This window comes from Aquarana catesbeiana, linkage group LG06 (assembly GCF_042186555.1).
Source record: "Aquarana catesbeiana isolate 2022-GZ linkage group LG06, ASM4218655v1, whole genome shotgun sequence".
Taxonomy (NCBI): domain Eukaryota; kingdom Metazoa; phylum Chordata; class Amphibia; order Anura; family Ranidae; genus Aquarana; species Aquarana catesbeiana.
This window is the reverse complement of record NC_133329.1, coordinates 52,572,113-52,590,308: the sequence shown is the minus strand read 5'-3', so window position 1 is coordinate 52,590,308 and position 18,196 is coordinate 52,572,113. Positions and strand designations below refer to the sequence as shown.

General features: G+C 48.7%; 1 protein-coding gene across 1 annotated transcript in view; it reads left to right on the top strand.

The window, feature by feature from the left end:
• The window catches only part of LOC141148408 (NACHT, LRR and PYD domains-containing protein 1b allele 2-like), a 90,515-nt gene that overhangs the window by 40,277 nt on the left and 32,042 nt on the right, over positions 1-18,196 (top strand). Inside the window, exons 4-5 of the mRNA XM_073635883.1 lie at positions 3,896-3,987; positions 4,967-5,022. Coding sequence (XP_073491984.1) covers positions 3,896-3,987; positions 4,967-5,022 — 148 coding nt within the window. The remainder of the gene's footprint in view (positions 1-3,895; positions 3,988-4,966; positions 5,023-18,196) is intronic.

Sequence of the window (18,196 nt, the reverse complement as noted above, 5' to 3'; positions counted from 1 at the left end):
TGTTGCACGCCGAAAGCTTTCACCCCACAGCCCTGAAGAGGTCGATACCACATGGTCACTACCTGCGTCTACGCAGGAACTGCTCAAGTGATACCCTCTTCAAAGAGGAAGCCTATAAGCTACAAACCCGTTTGTTGGCACGTGGCTATAGCCGCTCCTGTTTACGAAGGGGATATAATAGGGCAATTGCACAATCTCGGTCTGAACTTTTATCTCAATACAATAAAAAGCCAAGTGATGGTAGCAACATTGGCCCCACTAGGATCATTTTGCGGTTCTCTAGACAACATCAGATGGTCAACAATGTTATCCAAAGACATTGGCCTATATTGCTGAATGACCCAAGAGTCCGTGACTTTATCTCCAATAAACCATCAATTACCTATAAACGCGCTACCTCCTTACGAGACAGACTAGTTCAAAGCGAGTTCAAAGATGAAACAAAGAGACTTAAACATTGTGTAACCTTGGGGTCCTTCCCTTGTGGACACTGTTCTACCTGCCGATACATCAGACGGGAGAAAATCTTCCACCTCCCAAATGGGGCACTGTTCAAGCCCAAACATTTCACAAATTGCCAAACTAGAGGGATCGTCTATCTTATGTCTTGTGAATGTGGGGCTTATTATGTTGGTAAGACCAAACAGGAATTCCATCGTCGCATGTCCAAGCATATTTATCATATGCAAATTGGCAACTACTATCTACCATTGGGCCGACACGTGATGTCAGTGCACAATTACAAAATGCCCAAAGTATCCTTCACCGCTCTCGATAGAGTACACATACCAAATCGAGGCGGTGATTGGAACAAAATCCTGTTGCAACACGAACAAAAGTGGATATTTCAATTAAATGCCACCTCGTTCCCAGGACTTAATGATGCCGTATCTTTTGCCCCGTTCCTAAAAGGGTTTGTTTCGGTTAAGACCCAGTAAGGTCTTTTTGCCCTTTGTTAACCTTAGTAAGTAATGGTGCCCCCTAGGGGGCTCCCCTGCCTCTTCGGTTCCCACGGCTTTCCCTCCCCTTCCCCTCTCCCCCTCCTTTCCCCCGCCCTTCTTCCCCCCCCTTTCCCCTCCCCCCCCCCCTTTCCCCTCCCCCCCCCCCCTTCTTTCCCCTTTTTTCCCTTTTTCCCATCCCCCCTTTTTTCCCCATCCCCTTTCTGATAGCTCGGGGACACTCATGACTACCTATGTGTTTATTCTGTGTACATCTCTTGATGTGCAGTGTACATGCAATTTTAATTTCAATTTGTATTGTTTCCTTTTCTGCTCTAGAATGTGTTCCTTACCCTATGTTACCTCCTTATACCTAGTTATGTGAATTTGCCCTGCACATATGGATGTCTTATATGAAAATTATCCATGCCAAGATTGTATGTATCAATATAGGATGATGCGCTTACATTTATATTTTTTACTATTCTTGTACGTTATTGTTCTATAATTATGGAAATGTTGTCCCTTTGATTAGCCTGCTCCTCTTCCCCCCCGGGAGTAGCCATCATGGCTGCCTGCGCCGCCCCGGCACCGGGGTTGGCTCCCCGAGATGTGTCTTCCCGGCAAGGTAAGGCGGGGAGGTGGGACTCCTCTATGGTTGGCTCCCCCTCCCGCCGTTCCCCATTGGACACCCAGGGTGGACCTGGGTGCCAGATCGGGGATTCCCCCTTGCCGGCGGCGTCCAGGGACATCCCCGGACGTCTCCGCTCACTGCGCATGCGCGGGGCCCCGCGCGCGCCACGTGATGCGGATACGTCACGCATTTGCGACGGCGATGACGTCAGTGGACGGGGCGCCTGCTCGCCCTGAACGCCGAGGAGATCACACGAGGCCGCTTCGCGGCCGCCATGCCCCCATGTTGGGTCCCCCCGGAGCGGTCTCATTAGTGGCACATTGACACCTGCCATCAATCAACCTACATTGGAGCTCCGCCCCAACATTAAGGGCTTATATACATTCCCTCATCTCCTCTTTATCACTCTGCACATTTCCTGTCCAGCTGGTGGTCTCCGCTACGGCTTCACATCGTAAGTACACTTTTTGTTCACATCATTGCACTTTTGCTGCCCTATAATCTAATTATTGGTCGATTACAACGACCATATATATACACATACCAAATACTCAAATGTTTATAATATTTTCTATTTTATTTCTTTTTATAATTTCAGACTTGCCAAATGGTAACCTGGACAGGCGCTTTCAGCCAGTTCTAGGTAATGACCTATCCCGGGTCAGGTCATACCTGAGTGCAAGCAATATTGGGCAACATAGTGTGATTTTTGCACTTCCTTTACCTTGCATACAAGGTAATTCACTCGGCACACCTGATATACATTTCTTCCCTCACTAGTGGGCACTGTTCACCTGGTTTTCACACTCACTATTTTGTATTGGTTTTTGTTGTTCACCCCTTTTTTCGTGTGTTCACTCCTCACACATCCCTATGTCCACACTAGTGGATTCATGTCCCAGGTTTCCACAATTTCTTTCATCTTCCTTTTTTCACCTGCCATCAATCACATTCTTTATTCCTTTTACACATTTTTATAGGGTTGAGGTATTAATTTCATTGTCTATTACCTCCTTTTCATTTAGATAACTTTTCTACCCTAGTGTGCACTCCGCCATATCTTTCTTATTAAAATAGGTATTTTAAAACCACGATTATGGTATATATATGTATGTATGCATACACGTACATACATGCCTGTGCGGACTTTCGTACGCACAGACACATACATCCGGCACGCATGGGCCATAGCCCATGCAGTGGGTGGATATAGGTAGTCTTGGTTCTCATAACCAAGCAGATACAAACATATACACATTTCCTGCACCTATTTGATTTTATGTTGGAGTGCACACCAATATATTACACACACTATTTTCACTTTTATTATTCTCTCTTTCCCTGGGTTGTCATTGCAGGTGTCTTCCCTATCTGACCGACCGGGTGGCCTGCGTATATAGGGGGTGCCTCACAGTGTGACCTCTTGTAAGTCACATCTCCTTGGGATTTCCCTCCCCTGGTGGCGGGGGCCATGGCGGGGATGCCATGAGACCTCCGGGGGAAGGCGAACGGGCAATCTTTTAATTTTAAAGGGATCTACCCAACAAGAAGCTCCTGGGCCTAGAACACTCATTACTGGGTAAATATGCTGTACTGATATGTTATGTATCTGTTTTCAATAATTATTGACTTTTTTTGACACATGCATTTCTTGATATAATTTTAGCAAAATTGACCTCTGAAGAAGACCTTGAACAGGTCGAAACGCGTCAGCTCCATTTTATTATTGCCCTAATCAACGCACATGTCATGTTGTCATAAACATATATAGACAGTGTATGTGTTGAGTGTTATGTATCAATACACACCCTATGGGAGCTCATTCTTTCTAACCAGTGTGTTAAAGTTTTTTGTATAATAAAGATACATTTTTATGAATTGGCTTTTTACCTTTTCATTTCGCTGCCTAAAAACCCCAAGTGGGGAATTTGTCTCTTTCTTTTTTTTTTATTCTAAATAGGAAACCTTCATTTTGTTTGCAAATATTAAAGATTCTAACTACCAGCAAGAATAAATCCTTACATTTAAAGAGCACCTGTCATTTCAGATCCATCATGGCAGCGCCTGTTAGCGGGCGTCTGCTCACCTGCTGCCGCCATGTCCCTCACCTTGTTGTGTCACTGCCACATCACCAGCCGTCCCATTAAAGTGAATGGGACTGTCGGTGAGTCAACAGCGGGTCAGAGGAGGAGCCGCTGCAGGACAGAGATGACAGTTGCTCTTTAAAAATGATTTTAATCGAGTTGATATGAATCGAGCCTTTTTACTAGTGATTTAAATCAAATCCACCCTGATTGTAATATTAATATATGCTCTCTTTTAGCTCACTCTGAGGGATACTTTTTATTACCATCAAGTTCAGCCTCTTTTTCTTCTAACCAAAAAGACGAGATGGATTGTGACGTCTGTGGGAAGGTAAGTCTTCATTCTTTTTTTTATTCTATTTTAGATTTTTGAAAATGTAGTAATTATTCCCTGACTCGTCCATAACATCCCTTTCCAACCTAACACCAACAGTTTTGATCAAATTGAGAGTTTCTTTAAAGACTTTTGATAAGAAGTTGCCAAGATCCATTTATAGTCACATTTGTGATCGAACATTGGTTGAAATTGCTAGAAAGGTTCCCAAGTGTTTGGCCAGCATTCGAGTGTGGCCCTTCCCTTCATCAGACTACATGGCCAGACCACCCATGGTGATGGTTCATGTAAAGTTGGAGCCTGGTGGGCTAAGTCAGCCCCTAATACCTTACTTGTATTCTCAAAAATGACATCTCCCTTTCATAACTCCAGACTTCTGTCCTCCTGGGAGTTTTGGCTGTTGCTGCCCACCTTTGCATGTTTCATCTCCTACTTTCATTATATTTATTAATATAAAATAAATCAATCATCCAGCAGGGGTGGTGGGGACCTTTCATGATCTCATAACTTCTCATCATCATCAGCAGAATCCCTGAGTGATGATACCTTGAAGATAAATGAAAGTATCTACAAGCTTAAGAAGCAGTTTAAAACATATTTCTTTCCAGACTGTATTAATGACTAGGCTGGCCATTTTCAGACTTGGAGAACTATATAAAGACTAGAACTAGGATAGTCAATACACCACCGGTTAGCCACAGAAACAGTTAAACTTTCATAGGATGGTAGCCTTCAAGGGCCAGAGCTGTAACAACCTGGATCATATGAACAGTACCAACATTTGCTATGCAATATATATAATAACTCACATTTTCTAATTAGCTGATAATTATATAAATAAGTAATAAAAAAAAGTATGTGTTGCTTTCAAGTCAAACTTTTGACTTGAACTCATACTATTATAAATTCCTAGAAGAAATGTAACAAATTTTTGAAATGTTTCTCTTTTCATGTCACACTTTCTACTTTATCTTAGAATCATGACCCCGCTGATATTCCAGTTATGCCAACTATAAGTGGAAATACATACAGGTAAGAGCAGCAGTCTAGTCGTTATTGTTTGATGCATCATACGGCCAAACATATGTTGACAACTGTCCATAAACTTCACTTAAAAGTGCAAACAAAAGTGCCAATAATGACAAAACAGTCTATGGAGAAGTGATGTCCAACAGTTCATGCATCAATAAAGTTCTCCACTGTAATTCTAATCCTATCCCTTTCCACACTGGGACTCACCAAATACTAAGACCAAAGATATAAGCGGGTCTAACAACACTTGGTTTAGAATCCGAGTTCCTGCTTGCAAGATACAAGATAATCTAGAGCTCAGGGTGAACATGCCAAAACTGCGCCCCCCCCCCAAGATGTATGAGCATTATGTGTCAGCTAAAATCTTCCCCACAAAAAAAATTGAGTACTAATCTGCATGCTTACACCTAAGCATAAATTCCCCCTCCCAGTACAAATCCACCCCCCTGCTGAAATCCTCCTCCCAGCACAAATCTTTGCCCCCCATCCCCCAAAACCCCCCAACCCAAAACAATCACCCTGTAGCACAAACACTCCTGGTACAAATTTTTCTTTCCCCCACTCCAAAACCCCCCTCCCAGCACATTTACCCCCTAAATCCCTACTCCTAGCATACATCTTTTTCTCCCCATCCCCCTCCCAACACACAGCCAAATTTCCCCTCTGCCCCCCAAATCCCCCCTTCCTACACAACCCCCCATCTCCCTCCCACCTCACATGATACTACAGTGCCCAGGGCAGCCCCCCTCTTGTCCCGGCCCTGCCTGCTTGCACCTCCTCCTCCTCCTATAATGCCGCGTACACACGAGCGGACTTTCCGGCGGACTAGGTCCGACGGGATTAGTCCGGCGGACAATCCGATAGTGTGTGGGCTGGTCCGATAGCTTTTCGGGATAAAAATCCGACGGACCTAGAAATAGAACATGTTTCAAATCTGTCCGACAGACTCAAAGTCCGACGGACTAAAATTGGGAAAACTGTTCGTCTGTGTGCTGATCCAACGGACCACATACGACGCAAGTCCCGTTTACGCTATCACGTTCAAACCGAACGGACTTATGGACGGACTTAGTCCTATCGTGTGTGTCCAAGTCCGTTGGTGCGGAAAGTCAGACGGACCTAGTCAGAAAGTCCGTTGGAAAGACCGTCGGACCTAGTCCTCCAGAAAGTCCGCTCGTGTGTATGCGGCATTAGATTGTCAATGAATGAACTCATGCAATGAAAAAAAAAAATTAACAGAATTATCGCGCAACCCTGTTTATTAAAATTCCATAAAACATACAGAGAGTATTAAAAGCTAGTACACTTACATCTTATGGTGCCTAGAACCAGCACCCAGTAGAATCCAGCAATGTAATCTCTCAGCCGGCAGTCGATTCAGCGACTCCCACTACTGGCGTGTATTTCCCCGGAAATACAGTGAAGTACTTTATTGATGCATGAAGTGTGGCACCACTTTTTCATAGACTGTATTGGCACTTTTAAATTAAGTTCATGGACTATTGCACGTTATATCCATTTTGTGGCACTTGCAGCTAAATGTATTTGTTTTTGAGCATTATTGTTAATCTTATATCTAGCGCTTACCGTTTTGGAAAATATTTTTTGTTGCACTTTGTGGTTTTTATCACAGTTATTGGTTTAGCAGCAGGGATATTTTCCTTTTCAATATGTTTATTGAGGTTTTGTAGCATAATTATGACAGTAACAAATACAGATAAAGTATCCTCTTGCAGGCAGATGTAGCCAGTCAAGAGCTATAAACATGTAAAGAACGGATCTCTAACAGAAAGTCTTAGGTATTAAAGGGGTTGTAAAGGCAATTTTAAAAAAATAAATAAATAACAAACATACTTATACTTACCTCCACTGTGCAGCTCGTTTTGCACAGAGTAGCCCGGAACCTGGTCTTCTGGGGTCCCTCGGCGGCTGTCTCAGCTCCTCCCCGCAAGAACTAACCACCTTCATGCGAGCTCTCTCACATGGTGGTTAGTTCTTGCGGGTGCGCTCCCGTGATACAGCCGGCGGCTATAGCCGCTCACTGTATCACTCGGCCCCGCCCCCCGGCGCGCCGCGTCATTGGATGTGATTGACAGCATCGCGAGCCAATGGCTGCGCTGCTTTCAATTCATCCACTCTAGCCAATAAATGGCCAGGCTGAGCGGCGAAGAGGACATCGGGGGCGAGCGCAGCAGGTGAACGGGCTCAGGTAAGTAAAACTAAGGGGGCTGGGGGGGCCGGTATTGTCGGATGTTTTTTCACCTTAATGCATAGGATGCATTAAGGTGAAAAAACGCGAACCTTTACAACACCTTTAAGTCATGCATAGATCTCCATACTTAAATCGATTACCGCTATTAGGTATCTGTCAGTTGTGTATCATTTCAATTGCACTATGTTGGAAAGGGGATCAAACCAGAACGATAACAGAAGTAACACGTTGTCACAAAACATGGTGGTCCCGTGGTGGGCCAATGACCCCTATAATCGGTCAGCTCATAGCGTGTATTTGGTTTACAGAGTATAATTGGCTAATCTAGATTTAGGCGAGTCAATTGAGCAGATGAAGGTGTGTTAACCTCTTGCTTACTGGGCGCTTAAACCCCCCTCCTGTCCAGACCAATTTTCAGCTTTCAGCGCGGAGGCACTTTGAATGACAATTGCGCGGTCATACAACACTGTACCCATATGAAATTTTTATAATTTTTTCCCACAAATAGAGCTTTCTTTTGGTTATATTTGATCACCTCTGCGGTTTTTATTTTTTGTTAAAAAAATTTAAAAAGACCGAATTTAAAAAAAAAATTATATTTTTTTATATTTTGTTATAAAATTTTGCAAACAGGTAATTTTTCTCCTTCATTGATGTACGCTGATGAGGCGGCACTGATGGGCACTGATAGGTGGCAGTGATGGGCACTGATGGGTGGCAATAATGGGCACTGGTTGGTTACACTGATAGGCAGAACTGCTAGGTGGCACTGATTGGCACCACTGGAGGGCATTGATAGGTGGCACTTGTGGGCATTGATAGGTGGCACTCGTGGGCATTGATAGGTGGCACTGGTGGGCACTGGCAGGTGGCAATGGCAGGTGGCACTGGCAGGGGTACTGGTGGGCACAGAAGAGGCAGAATTGCCTCTTCCTCTTCGGGACCGATGTCCCTTGCACATAAGCCGGTGATAGGCTTTTTCTTCTCCTCAAGCCATCAGCGTGAGGAGAAAAAAAAAGTGATTACCGAGCTTTTGTTTACATCGTGTGATCAGCTGTCATTGGCTGAGAGCTGTTCACGTGGTAAGGGCCGGGATCGGCCCCTGACTCGGATCTGTGATCACCCAAGTCTCAGTGACTCGGTGATCATAGTGGGAGCGTGCAAAGGGGAGGACGTCGTATGATGGCCTACCGGAAATTCATGTCCGCGCTGTGGCCATCATTCAGCTATAGCACGGGCGCCAAGTGGTTAATCTAGACCCTCATAACCACTGCCAATGTTGATGGGTTAATTGATCATTTTCACTGTGTATAGTGGTCTCGATGGAACGAACTTGGCCTAGGTGCCCCGCGCCCGGGCCCTCAAGATAATCATTCCACCCCTATGGGTGCTCACTGCGGAGTGAGAGAGCTTGTGGGCCCAGCCCGATGGCGCACCCCGGCCGTCACCCCTCCTCCTCTCCAGGGAATGCCCGATCCGGCAGTCTCCCAGGTCGCTGCACCCCCCGGAGTTGGGAGAAGGGGGTCCATCCACCAAGGGCCAGGTCAATCATAGTCGCAAGCTTAGTTATCTATCCCCCGCTCTGGGTAGTCTGGCATGGGTGGTATATTGTGCCGCAAATAGCGTAGTGTAATGCCTGCGACATATCAAAACCAAGTCAGATGGTAGGTACCATAAGAAAGAGTGAAGAGAGAAAGTGGGGGTGTTAAGAGGGAGGAGAGAAGATAGGATAGGGGGATAGGGTAAGTGGTCTCACTAGGAATTCCCTCATGTTTGTAGGTGGCCCGGGTAAAGCGGGATCTTGATATGTGTGGCCCATGGTTCCCAATGTAGATATTTGCCAGCACACCAAGGATCAACACACGGTGGCGTCCAAACGGTTTAGTTTATTGCATGATCACAACACAAAAAAAGGTTAAGAGCTTATACCAGGAACGTGTGCGATGGGAATATGAAACATTGCCCATGGTTCCCAGACCCCTTCAAATCGCTGGACTGTGTCCTGCAGTTTTTTGCAACCATCTGTTCCTGGGTCATGATCCAGGAAATTTTTCGTTTGGCAGCCAGGATTGATACTGTTGGTTTTTTCCAGGCTTTCGCTAAGGTAATCTTGGCTCCCAAACACATGAAAAAGATAAGTTGTTGTGTGTTCTTGTGAGTGTTGTGCACCCTGTGGTTCAAGAGGATGTATGTGGGGTCTTGAGGAACCTGGGTCTCAGTGACCTTTCATAATAAATGGAGGAATTTATTCCAGTAGCTTCTTATACGGGGGCAAGTCCACCATATATGAATCATCGTACCTGTATGCCCGCAACCTCTGTAACAGGGGGGGGATTCAGCAGGGATATTTTATATATTTCATACAACTGTGATTTGTTGATACAGTATGTAGACAACTCTCTTAGATGATTTACTCAAGGTGTTTCCAGTGAAGGGTACTGTTAATGCTACAACATACAAATACATTTTTGACAAATTTGCTCTTCCAGCCTTTTGGTGAAGGCCCTTTTCTGTTCCAGCATGACTTTTCCCCAAAGACTACTCCATAAAGACACGGTTTGATGAGTTTGGTGTGGAGGAATTCAAGTGCCGTGCATGGAGCCCTGACCTCAACCCTATTAAATGCCTCTGGGAATTCAAGCTAGGTCTTCTCATCCAGCATCCATACCTGATCTCACGAATTAGCACAAAATCTCACAGACACACTCCAAAAAATTGTGGAAAGCTTTCCCAGACAAATGGAGGCTGTTATAGCCAAAAAGGGCAAGATATTACTACTATTGACACTACTAGTACTACTGATGTCCAACAAGCTTATAAAGATGGGAAGGTCAGGTTCCACAAACCGTCATCATATAGTGTAGTTAGTGTCCTTAAAGTAACAGTTACAGTAATAGATCATTTAGCAATAATTTAGTATATCAGGATAGTATCAGAATTTGGCAAGGCCAAAGAATTCTTTTGCAGACAGTGTTCCTGTTGCTTGATAATCTTGGTAACATTAAAACTCTGAATTAATAAAAAATATAAAAAAGCTATGCATATATATTGAAATAATCATTGTGATTCCCACCTTGATTTGGAATAGAATTTATTTTACACAATTATTACAAAAATATATACAGTGGGGTCGGAAAGTATTCAGACCCCCTTAAATTTTTCACTCTTTGTTATATTGCAGCCAGGGGCGGACTGACAACTCATGGGGCCCCCGGCAATAGAAGATCATGGGGCCCCCTGTGTCTCCGCCCACATGCAAGCCGCACCTACACAAAGCCCCACTTACATGGGGCACACAGTAAGGCACATCACATGGCACACAGCAGAGCACAGGGCACATTATGGGGCACAGGGCATACAGTAGGGCACATCACAGGACACATAATGGGGCACCCAGCAGGGTTTATTATGCTGTACACATCAGGGCACATTATTGAGCACAGCATGGTGCATCACAGAGGGTACAGGGCACATCAGTGGGTACACAGCGGGGCACATCACAGAGCACATCAGGAGATACACAGCAGGGAGCGTGCCGCACATCACAGGGCATGTGGCAAATAGTAGGGCACACAGCAGGGCACACAGTAGGGCACATCCTTGGGAACAGGACACAGGCGGTACACATCAGGGCACACATCCCAGGGCATGGGGCACACAGTAGAGCACATTACAGGGCACACAGTAGAGCACAACAGGCGGTACACAGCAGGGCACATCACAAGGCACATCACAGGGCAAGGGGCACAGAGTAGGGCACATAAGGGGGTACACTAGCAGGGCACATCACAGGCCATGGGGCACGCAGTAGGGCAAATAGCAGGGCACAAACCAAAACACAGGGCACACAGTACAGCACTGGGATCCTCCAGGCTTAACACAGTGTCTTTCAGGGTAGCCATCAGGGGGAAGGCGACACAGTGGGGGTGGAGGACACAGGGAGACACCATGGGGGGGGGGGGTTGGAGGGCACAGGGGGACACTGTAGGTGGGTGGAGGGCACAGGGGGACACTGTGTGAGTGGCACAGGGAGACACCATGGGGGGGGATAGAAGACACAGGGGGACACTGTGGGGGGTGAAGGGCACAGGGGGATACTGTGGGGAGGTGGAGGGCACAGGGGGACACTGTGGGGAGGTGGGGGGCACAGGGGGACACTGTGGGGGGGGAGGGCACTGTGGGGGGGAGGTGGAGGGCACAGGGGGGCACTGTGGGGAGGTGGGGGGCACAGGGGGACACTTTGGGGAGGTGGGGGCACAGGGGGACACTGTGGGGAGGTGGAGGGCACAGGGGGACACTGGGGGGGGTGGAGGGCACTGTGGGGAGGTGGGGGGCACAGGGGGACACTGTGGGGGGGGGGTGGAGGGCACAGGGGGACACTGTGGGGGGGGGTGGAGGGCACAGGGGGGCACTGTGGGGAGGGGGAGGTGGAGGGCACAGGGGGGCACTGTGGGGGGCACAGGGGGACACTGTGGGGAGGTGGGGGCACAGGGAGACACTGTGGGGGGGTGGAGAGCACAGGGAGCACTGTGGGGGGGTGGAGGGCACAGGGGGACACTGTGGGGGGGTGGAGGGCACAGGGGGGCACTGTGGGGAGGTGGAGTGCACAGGGGGACACTGTGGGGAGGTGGAGGGCACAGGGGGACACTGTGGGAAGGTGGGGGGGCACAGGGGGACACTGTAGGGAGGTGAGGGCACAGGGGGGCACTGTGGGGAGGGGGGAAGTGGGGGGCACAAGGGGGCACTGTGGGGAGGTGGGGGGCACATGGGGACACTGTGGGGAGGTGGGGGGGCACTGTGGGGAGGTGAGGGCACAGGGGGACACTGTGGGGAGGTGGAGGGCACAGGGGGGCACTGTGGGGAGGGGGGAGGGGGGGCACTGTGGGGAGGTGGGGGGCACATGGGGACACTGTGGGGAGGTGGGGCACTGTGGGGAGGTGGGGGGCACAGGGGGACACTGTGGGGAGGTGGGGGGGCATAGGGGATCACTGTGGGGAGGTGGGGGGCACAGGGGGTCACTGTGGGGAGGTTGGGGTCACTGTGGGGAGGTGGGGGGCACAGGGGGACACTGTGGGGAGGTGGAGGGCACAGGGGGACACTGTGGGGAGCACAGGGGGACACTGTGGGGGGCACAGGGGGACACTGTGGGGAGGTGGGGGGCACAGGGGGACACTGTAGGGAGGTGGGGGGTACAGGGGGACACTGTGGGGAGGTGGAGGGCACTGTGGGGAGCACAGGGGGGCACTGTGGGGAGGTGGGGGCACAGGGGGTCACTGTGGGGAGGTGGGGGGCACAGGGGGACACTGTGGGAGGTGGGGGTCACTGTGGGGAGGTGGGGGGCACAGGGGGACACTGTGGGGAGGTGGGGGTCACTGTGGGGAGGTGGGGGGCACAGGGGGTCACTGTGGGGGGTGGAGGGCACAGGGGGGCACTGTGGGGAGGTGGGGGGCACAGGGGGACACTGTGGGGAGGTGGGGGGCACAGGGGGACACTGTGGGGAGGTGGGGGTCACTGTGGGGAGGTGGGGGGCACAGGGGGACACTGTGGGGAGGTGGGGGTCACTGTGGGGAGGTGGGGGGCACAGGGGGTCACTGTGGGGGTGGAGGGCACACAGGGGGGCACTGTGGGGAGGTGGGGGCCACAGGGGGACACTGTGGGGAGGTGGGGGGCACAGGGGGACACTGTGGGGAGGTGGGGGTCACTGTGGGGAGGTGGGGGGCACAGGGGGTCACTGTGGGGGTGGAGGGCACACAGGGGGGCACTGTGGGGAGGTGGGGGGCACAGGGGAACACTGTGGGGAGGTGGGGGGCACAGGGGGACACTGTGGGGAGGTGGGGGGCACAGGGGGACACTGTGGGGGTGGAGGGCACACAGGGGGGCACTGTGGGGAGGTGGGGGGCACAGGGGGACACTGTGGGGAGGTGGGGGGCACAGGGGGACACTGTGGGGAGGTGGGGGCACAGGGGGACACTGTGGGGAGGTGGGGGGCACAGGGGGACATTGTGGGGAGGTGGGGGCACAGGGGGACACTGTGGGGAGGTGGGGGGCACAGGGGGACACTGTGGGGAGGTGGGGGTCACTGTGGGGAGCACAGGGGGTCACTGTGGGGGTGGAGGGCACACAGGGGGGCACTGTGGGGAGGTGAGGGGCACAGGGGGACACTGTGGGGAGGTGGGGGGCACAGGGGGACACTGTGGGGAGGTGGGGGTCACTGTGGGGAGGTGGGGGGCACAGGGGGTCACTGTCGGGGTGGAGGGCACACAGGGGGGCACTGTGGGGAGGTGGGGGCACAGGGGGACACTGTGGGGAGGTGGGGGCACAGGGGGACACTGTGGGGAGGTGGGGGCACAGGGGGACACTGTGGGGAGGTGGGGGGCACAGGGGGACACTGTGGGTGGGAAGCTGTGCAGCAACTTTCTAATAGCAGCACGTGGTACAAGCTGCTGCACTTTCCTTCCTAGATGCAGAGTAGCGCGGGAAGCGGCTGTATACAGACCTCTCGTGATGCGCTCCGCCTCCTCCTCGCCGGCCCCTCCTCTTTTCTGTCCGTCCGAGGTGATGACAGATACAAGCACCTGGGGTGGACGGGAGGGAAGGAGGGGCCGGCGGGGAGGAGGAGGAGCGCATCACGAGGTGTTCTGTATACACTGCAGTCTCAGCAGTGAGCAGGGACCCGATCAGCCCGTCAATCACAGCTAGCTGACGGGTAGATCGGGTCCCGACTCCCAAAGTGGAAGCTGCCATGGGGCCCCCTACTGGCCACGGGCCCTCGGTCAGCGTCCGAACTGCCCGATGGTCAGTCCGCCCCTGATTGCAGCCATTTGCTAAAATCATTTAAGTTCATTTTTTTCCTCATTAATGTACACACAGCACCCCATATTGACAGAAAAACACAGAATTGTTGACATTTTTGCAGATTTATTAAATAAGAAAAACTGAAATATTACATGGTCCTAAGTATTCAGACCTTTTGCTCAGTATTTAGTAGAAGCACCCTTTTGATCTAATACAGCCATGAGTCTTTTTGGAAAAGATGCAACAAGTTTTTCATACCTGGATTTGGGGATCCTCTGCCATTCCTCCTTGCAGATCCTCTCCAGTTCTGTCACGTTGGATGGTAAACGTTGGTGGACAGCCATTTTTAGGTCTCTCCAGAGATGCTCAATTGGGTTTAAGTCAGGACTCTGGCTGGGCCATTCAAGAACAGTCACTAAGTTGTTGTGAAGCCACTGCTTCGTTATTTTAGCTGTGTGCTTAGGGTCATTGTCTTGTTGAAAGGTAAACCTTCAGCCCAGTCTGAGGTCGCGAGCACTCTACTAGTACTATAGCCTCAAGCTGATCTCCTCCACTTCTTCCTGGATGGAAGGCTCAGGTTGGTCCTCGGAAGCCTCAGCTGGGGTGGAAGGAAGTGTGGAAAGTGATGACCTCACTTCAGTCTGGTCTTCTGGACTGGGTACATACACATCCTCTGCTGCTGCTCCTGACCTCTGGGATGCCAGGACCTTATTACGCTCCTTCTTGTATTTGCTCCTCAAGCTACCAATTTTCCTGTTCAAAAAATCGCTGTCTGCGTTGGGAACCTCTGTCTTCACAAGTTCCAACAGTTTCTCCAGCGCTGCCTTCCTAGCTGGTCTGTTATGATATAAATTATGTTTGACGTCCCACAAACTGGGCAGCTCCCGGTACCTATCGATAAACTGGCTCATAAACTCAGGCTTCTTGAATGGATTCATTAGTTCTGCAAGACAAAAAAAAGAGAAAAATACTAATGTCAGGCTAAACTCTCATAATCTTATCACAATATAGGTCTCAATCTAGAAGCAGTATAGGCCACTGATGCCCCAAGTTAAAATGTTACCTACGTTCTCACGACCGGTACTTCCTCCACTCACAGATCGTACGTCCAAAGCACGTGCGCACTATGTGATTCAGTTTATACTCCGCCATGTTGATTGCCCTAAGGAACAGACGGAACCGGTTGGCCATTATACCAAACTCTTCCCAACTCCACCCTCTTCTCAGGGGTGAGGGTCCTCTAGGGGAATGGCCTCATCAGATGTTCACCCAGACCAAATGCTTCATCTGTGACAAACACAAATGGGAGTCCTTCCACGTTCTCTTCAGCAGGTGGCAATCCCAAGCCACCACTCTGGAGATGTCTGTAGAACTCAGTCTGGACAAAGACTCCACCATCCGACATCTGGACATTCTTCCCCACGTCCACATATAAAAACTCATATGTCGCCGATACCACCGCCATCAATACGATACTATGAAACCCCTTATAGTTAAAATAGTATGACCTTGAGTGGTTTGGTGGGATGATGTGGACATGTTTCCCATCGATTGCCCCTCCGCAGTTGGGAAAGTCCCACCGCTCGGCAAACTGGGAGGCCACAGTCTACCATTCCTGTGGCATTGAAGGAAACTGTGGAGTCAAACCAGAAAAAATAAAATTACTACTTTTGCACATAACAATGCAAGCAGATTTGATGCAAACATTCTTGACCAACATCAGTATAACATTTATTTTAAGGAGTATTTAACCACTTGACAACTGGCTACTTAAACCCCCCTCCTGACCAGACCAATTTTCAGCTTTCAGTGCTCTCACACTTTGAATGACAATTACTCAGTCATGTAATACTGTGATTTTTTTTGTCCTTTTTTTCATACAAATAGAGCTTTCTTTTGGTGGTATTTGATCACCTCTGGGTTTTTTATTTTTTGTGCTATAAATGAAAAAAGACCGAAAATTTTGAAAAAAACGCATTTTTCTTAGTTTGTGATAAAATTTTGCTAATTATTAATTTTTATTCATAAATTTTGGCCACAATTTATACTGCTACATATCTTTGTTAAACATAACCCAAATTAGTGGATATTATTTGGTCTGTGTGAAAGGTATAGAGTCTACAATCTGTGGTGCAAATCATAAAAAATTGATCACACCTGATGTACTGGTGGCCTATCTCATTTCTTGCGACCCGAACAAGCCAGGAAAGTACAAATACCCCCCAAATGACCCCTTTTTTGAAAGTAGACATTCCAAGGTATTTAGTTAGATGCATGGTGAGGTTTTTGATGTCATTTTTTCCCACAATTTTTTGCAAAATTAAGATTTATTTATTTTTTTTTCCCACAAAATTGTCATTGTAATAGGTTATTTCTCTCACATGGCATGTGTATACCACAAATGACGCCCCAAAATACATTCTGCTACTCCTCCTAAGTATGGCGATACCACATGTGTGGGACTTTTTCACAGTCTAACCACATAGAGAGGCCCAACATGAAGGGAGCACCATCAGGTGTTCTAGGAGCATAAATTACACATCTAACTTGTTGACTACCTATTACACTTTTGAAGGCACTGGAGCACCAGAACAATGGAAACACCCACAAAGTGACCCTATTTTGGAAAGCTAACACCCCAATGTATAATCTATGAGGCATAATGAGTCTTTTGAATGGTTCATTTTTTTCCAGAAGTTTTTGGAAAATGTGCGAAAAAAATGAAAATGCATTTTACACAAGTTGTCCATTTATAAGATATTTCCAACACATAGCATGTACATAGCAAAAATGACACCCCAAAATACATTCTGCTACTCCTCCTGAGTATGGCAATACCACATGTGTGAGACTTTTACACAGCCTGGCCACATACAAGGAATACCGCCAGGTGTTCTAGGGACACATAGCATGCACAATACACCCCAAAATACATTCTGCTGAGCAAAGGGTAAACAAAAGATTATCTGTGGTTTTTAGTAGCACAGCTGTCCACAGGAGGATAGCACTGGTCCAGGCAACAGGCAGGGACTTGGCCAGCAAAAGCGAATGCAATTTTCCAGGCAACAGGCAGGAATACTGTGCATAGTCAGTACAGGCAGCAGGCAGGGATACTGTCCATATACAGTGCAGGGTCAGTGCAGGCAGAGATTGTCAGCAGTGCCAAAATATTGGTCCTGGTAGTAGGCAGGAACATGGTCCATGTGGTGTGGTCAGTTCATGCGACAGGCAGAGGCATGATGGCATAGGTCCTACAGGCAGCAGGCAGAAGTAGGGCCTCGTTCAGGACAGAATGGGGACAGGGGTAGAGGCTTCTCCCACCCAAATCTCTTTGAAGCCTCTGAGTCTCCAGACCCTAATCTAGGAATGAGAAAACAAAAAAAAATGTTTTCTTCATCCAGAAAAACAATTCTGGAGCCCCTAACATATGTGAGACCCCTGTGTTATTTATCCCACTAGTCCAGTGGCAGGGTACAAGATCAGTCCAAGAGGCAGGCAAAAAGCATGGTCAAACAGTCCAAGGTCAGTTCCAGATCAGGCAGAGGTATGTACAGAATCGGTAGGCAGAAGCGTGGCCGAATAACAAGCCAGGGTCACTTCCAGATCAGGCAGAGGTATGAACAGAATCAGTAGGCAGAAGTGTGGTCGAATAACAAGCCAGGGTCAGTTATAGAGCAAGTAGAGGCACAAGGGGTGTGAAGGTAAATGGCAGGAAGTGAGGGTTATGTTTACCATACTTCACTAATAATTTAGTGAAGTATGGTAACGGCAGAAAAACAGTCAACTATGCAGAGGCCTGGTTGGGAAGGACATTGGGGACAATAAATAGTGGTGTTTCTTCTAACTCCTCCTCTGGTGCACACCCGGCATTTTTTCTGATGTTTTTGGCCTGTTGGTCTGTGAGGGATTTTTTCGGGAAAGTGGCGATCAGAGAGTCTGCTAATCATATCAGATCGAATGATTTCTGGTGGGCCGTTTGGGAATACAAGGGCAGTGGTGATTTCCTCCTGGTAGCCAAGGAAGGATTTGGGACTTTCAGTGGATTTGTGATAGATAACGTAGCTGTTGTATATGGCCAAATTAAACGAATAAATTTAAACTTTTTTATAACACTGGTATGTTCGTCTTGTGGCAAGGTAGGGTTTGAGCATTTGGTCGTTGAAGTCA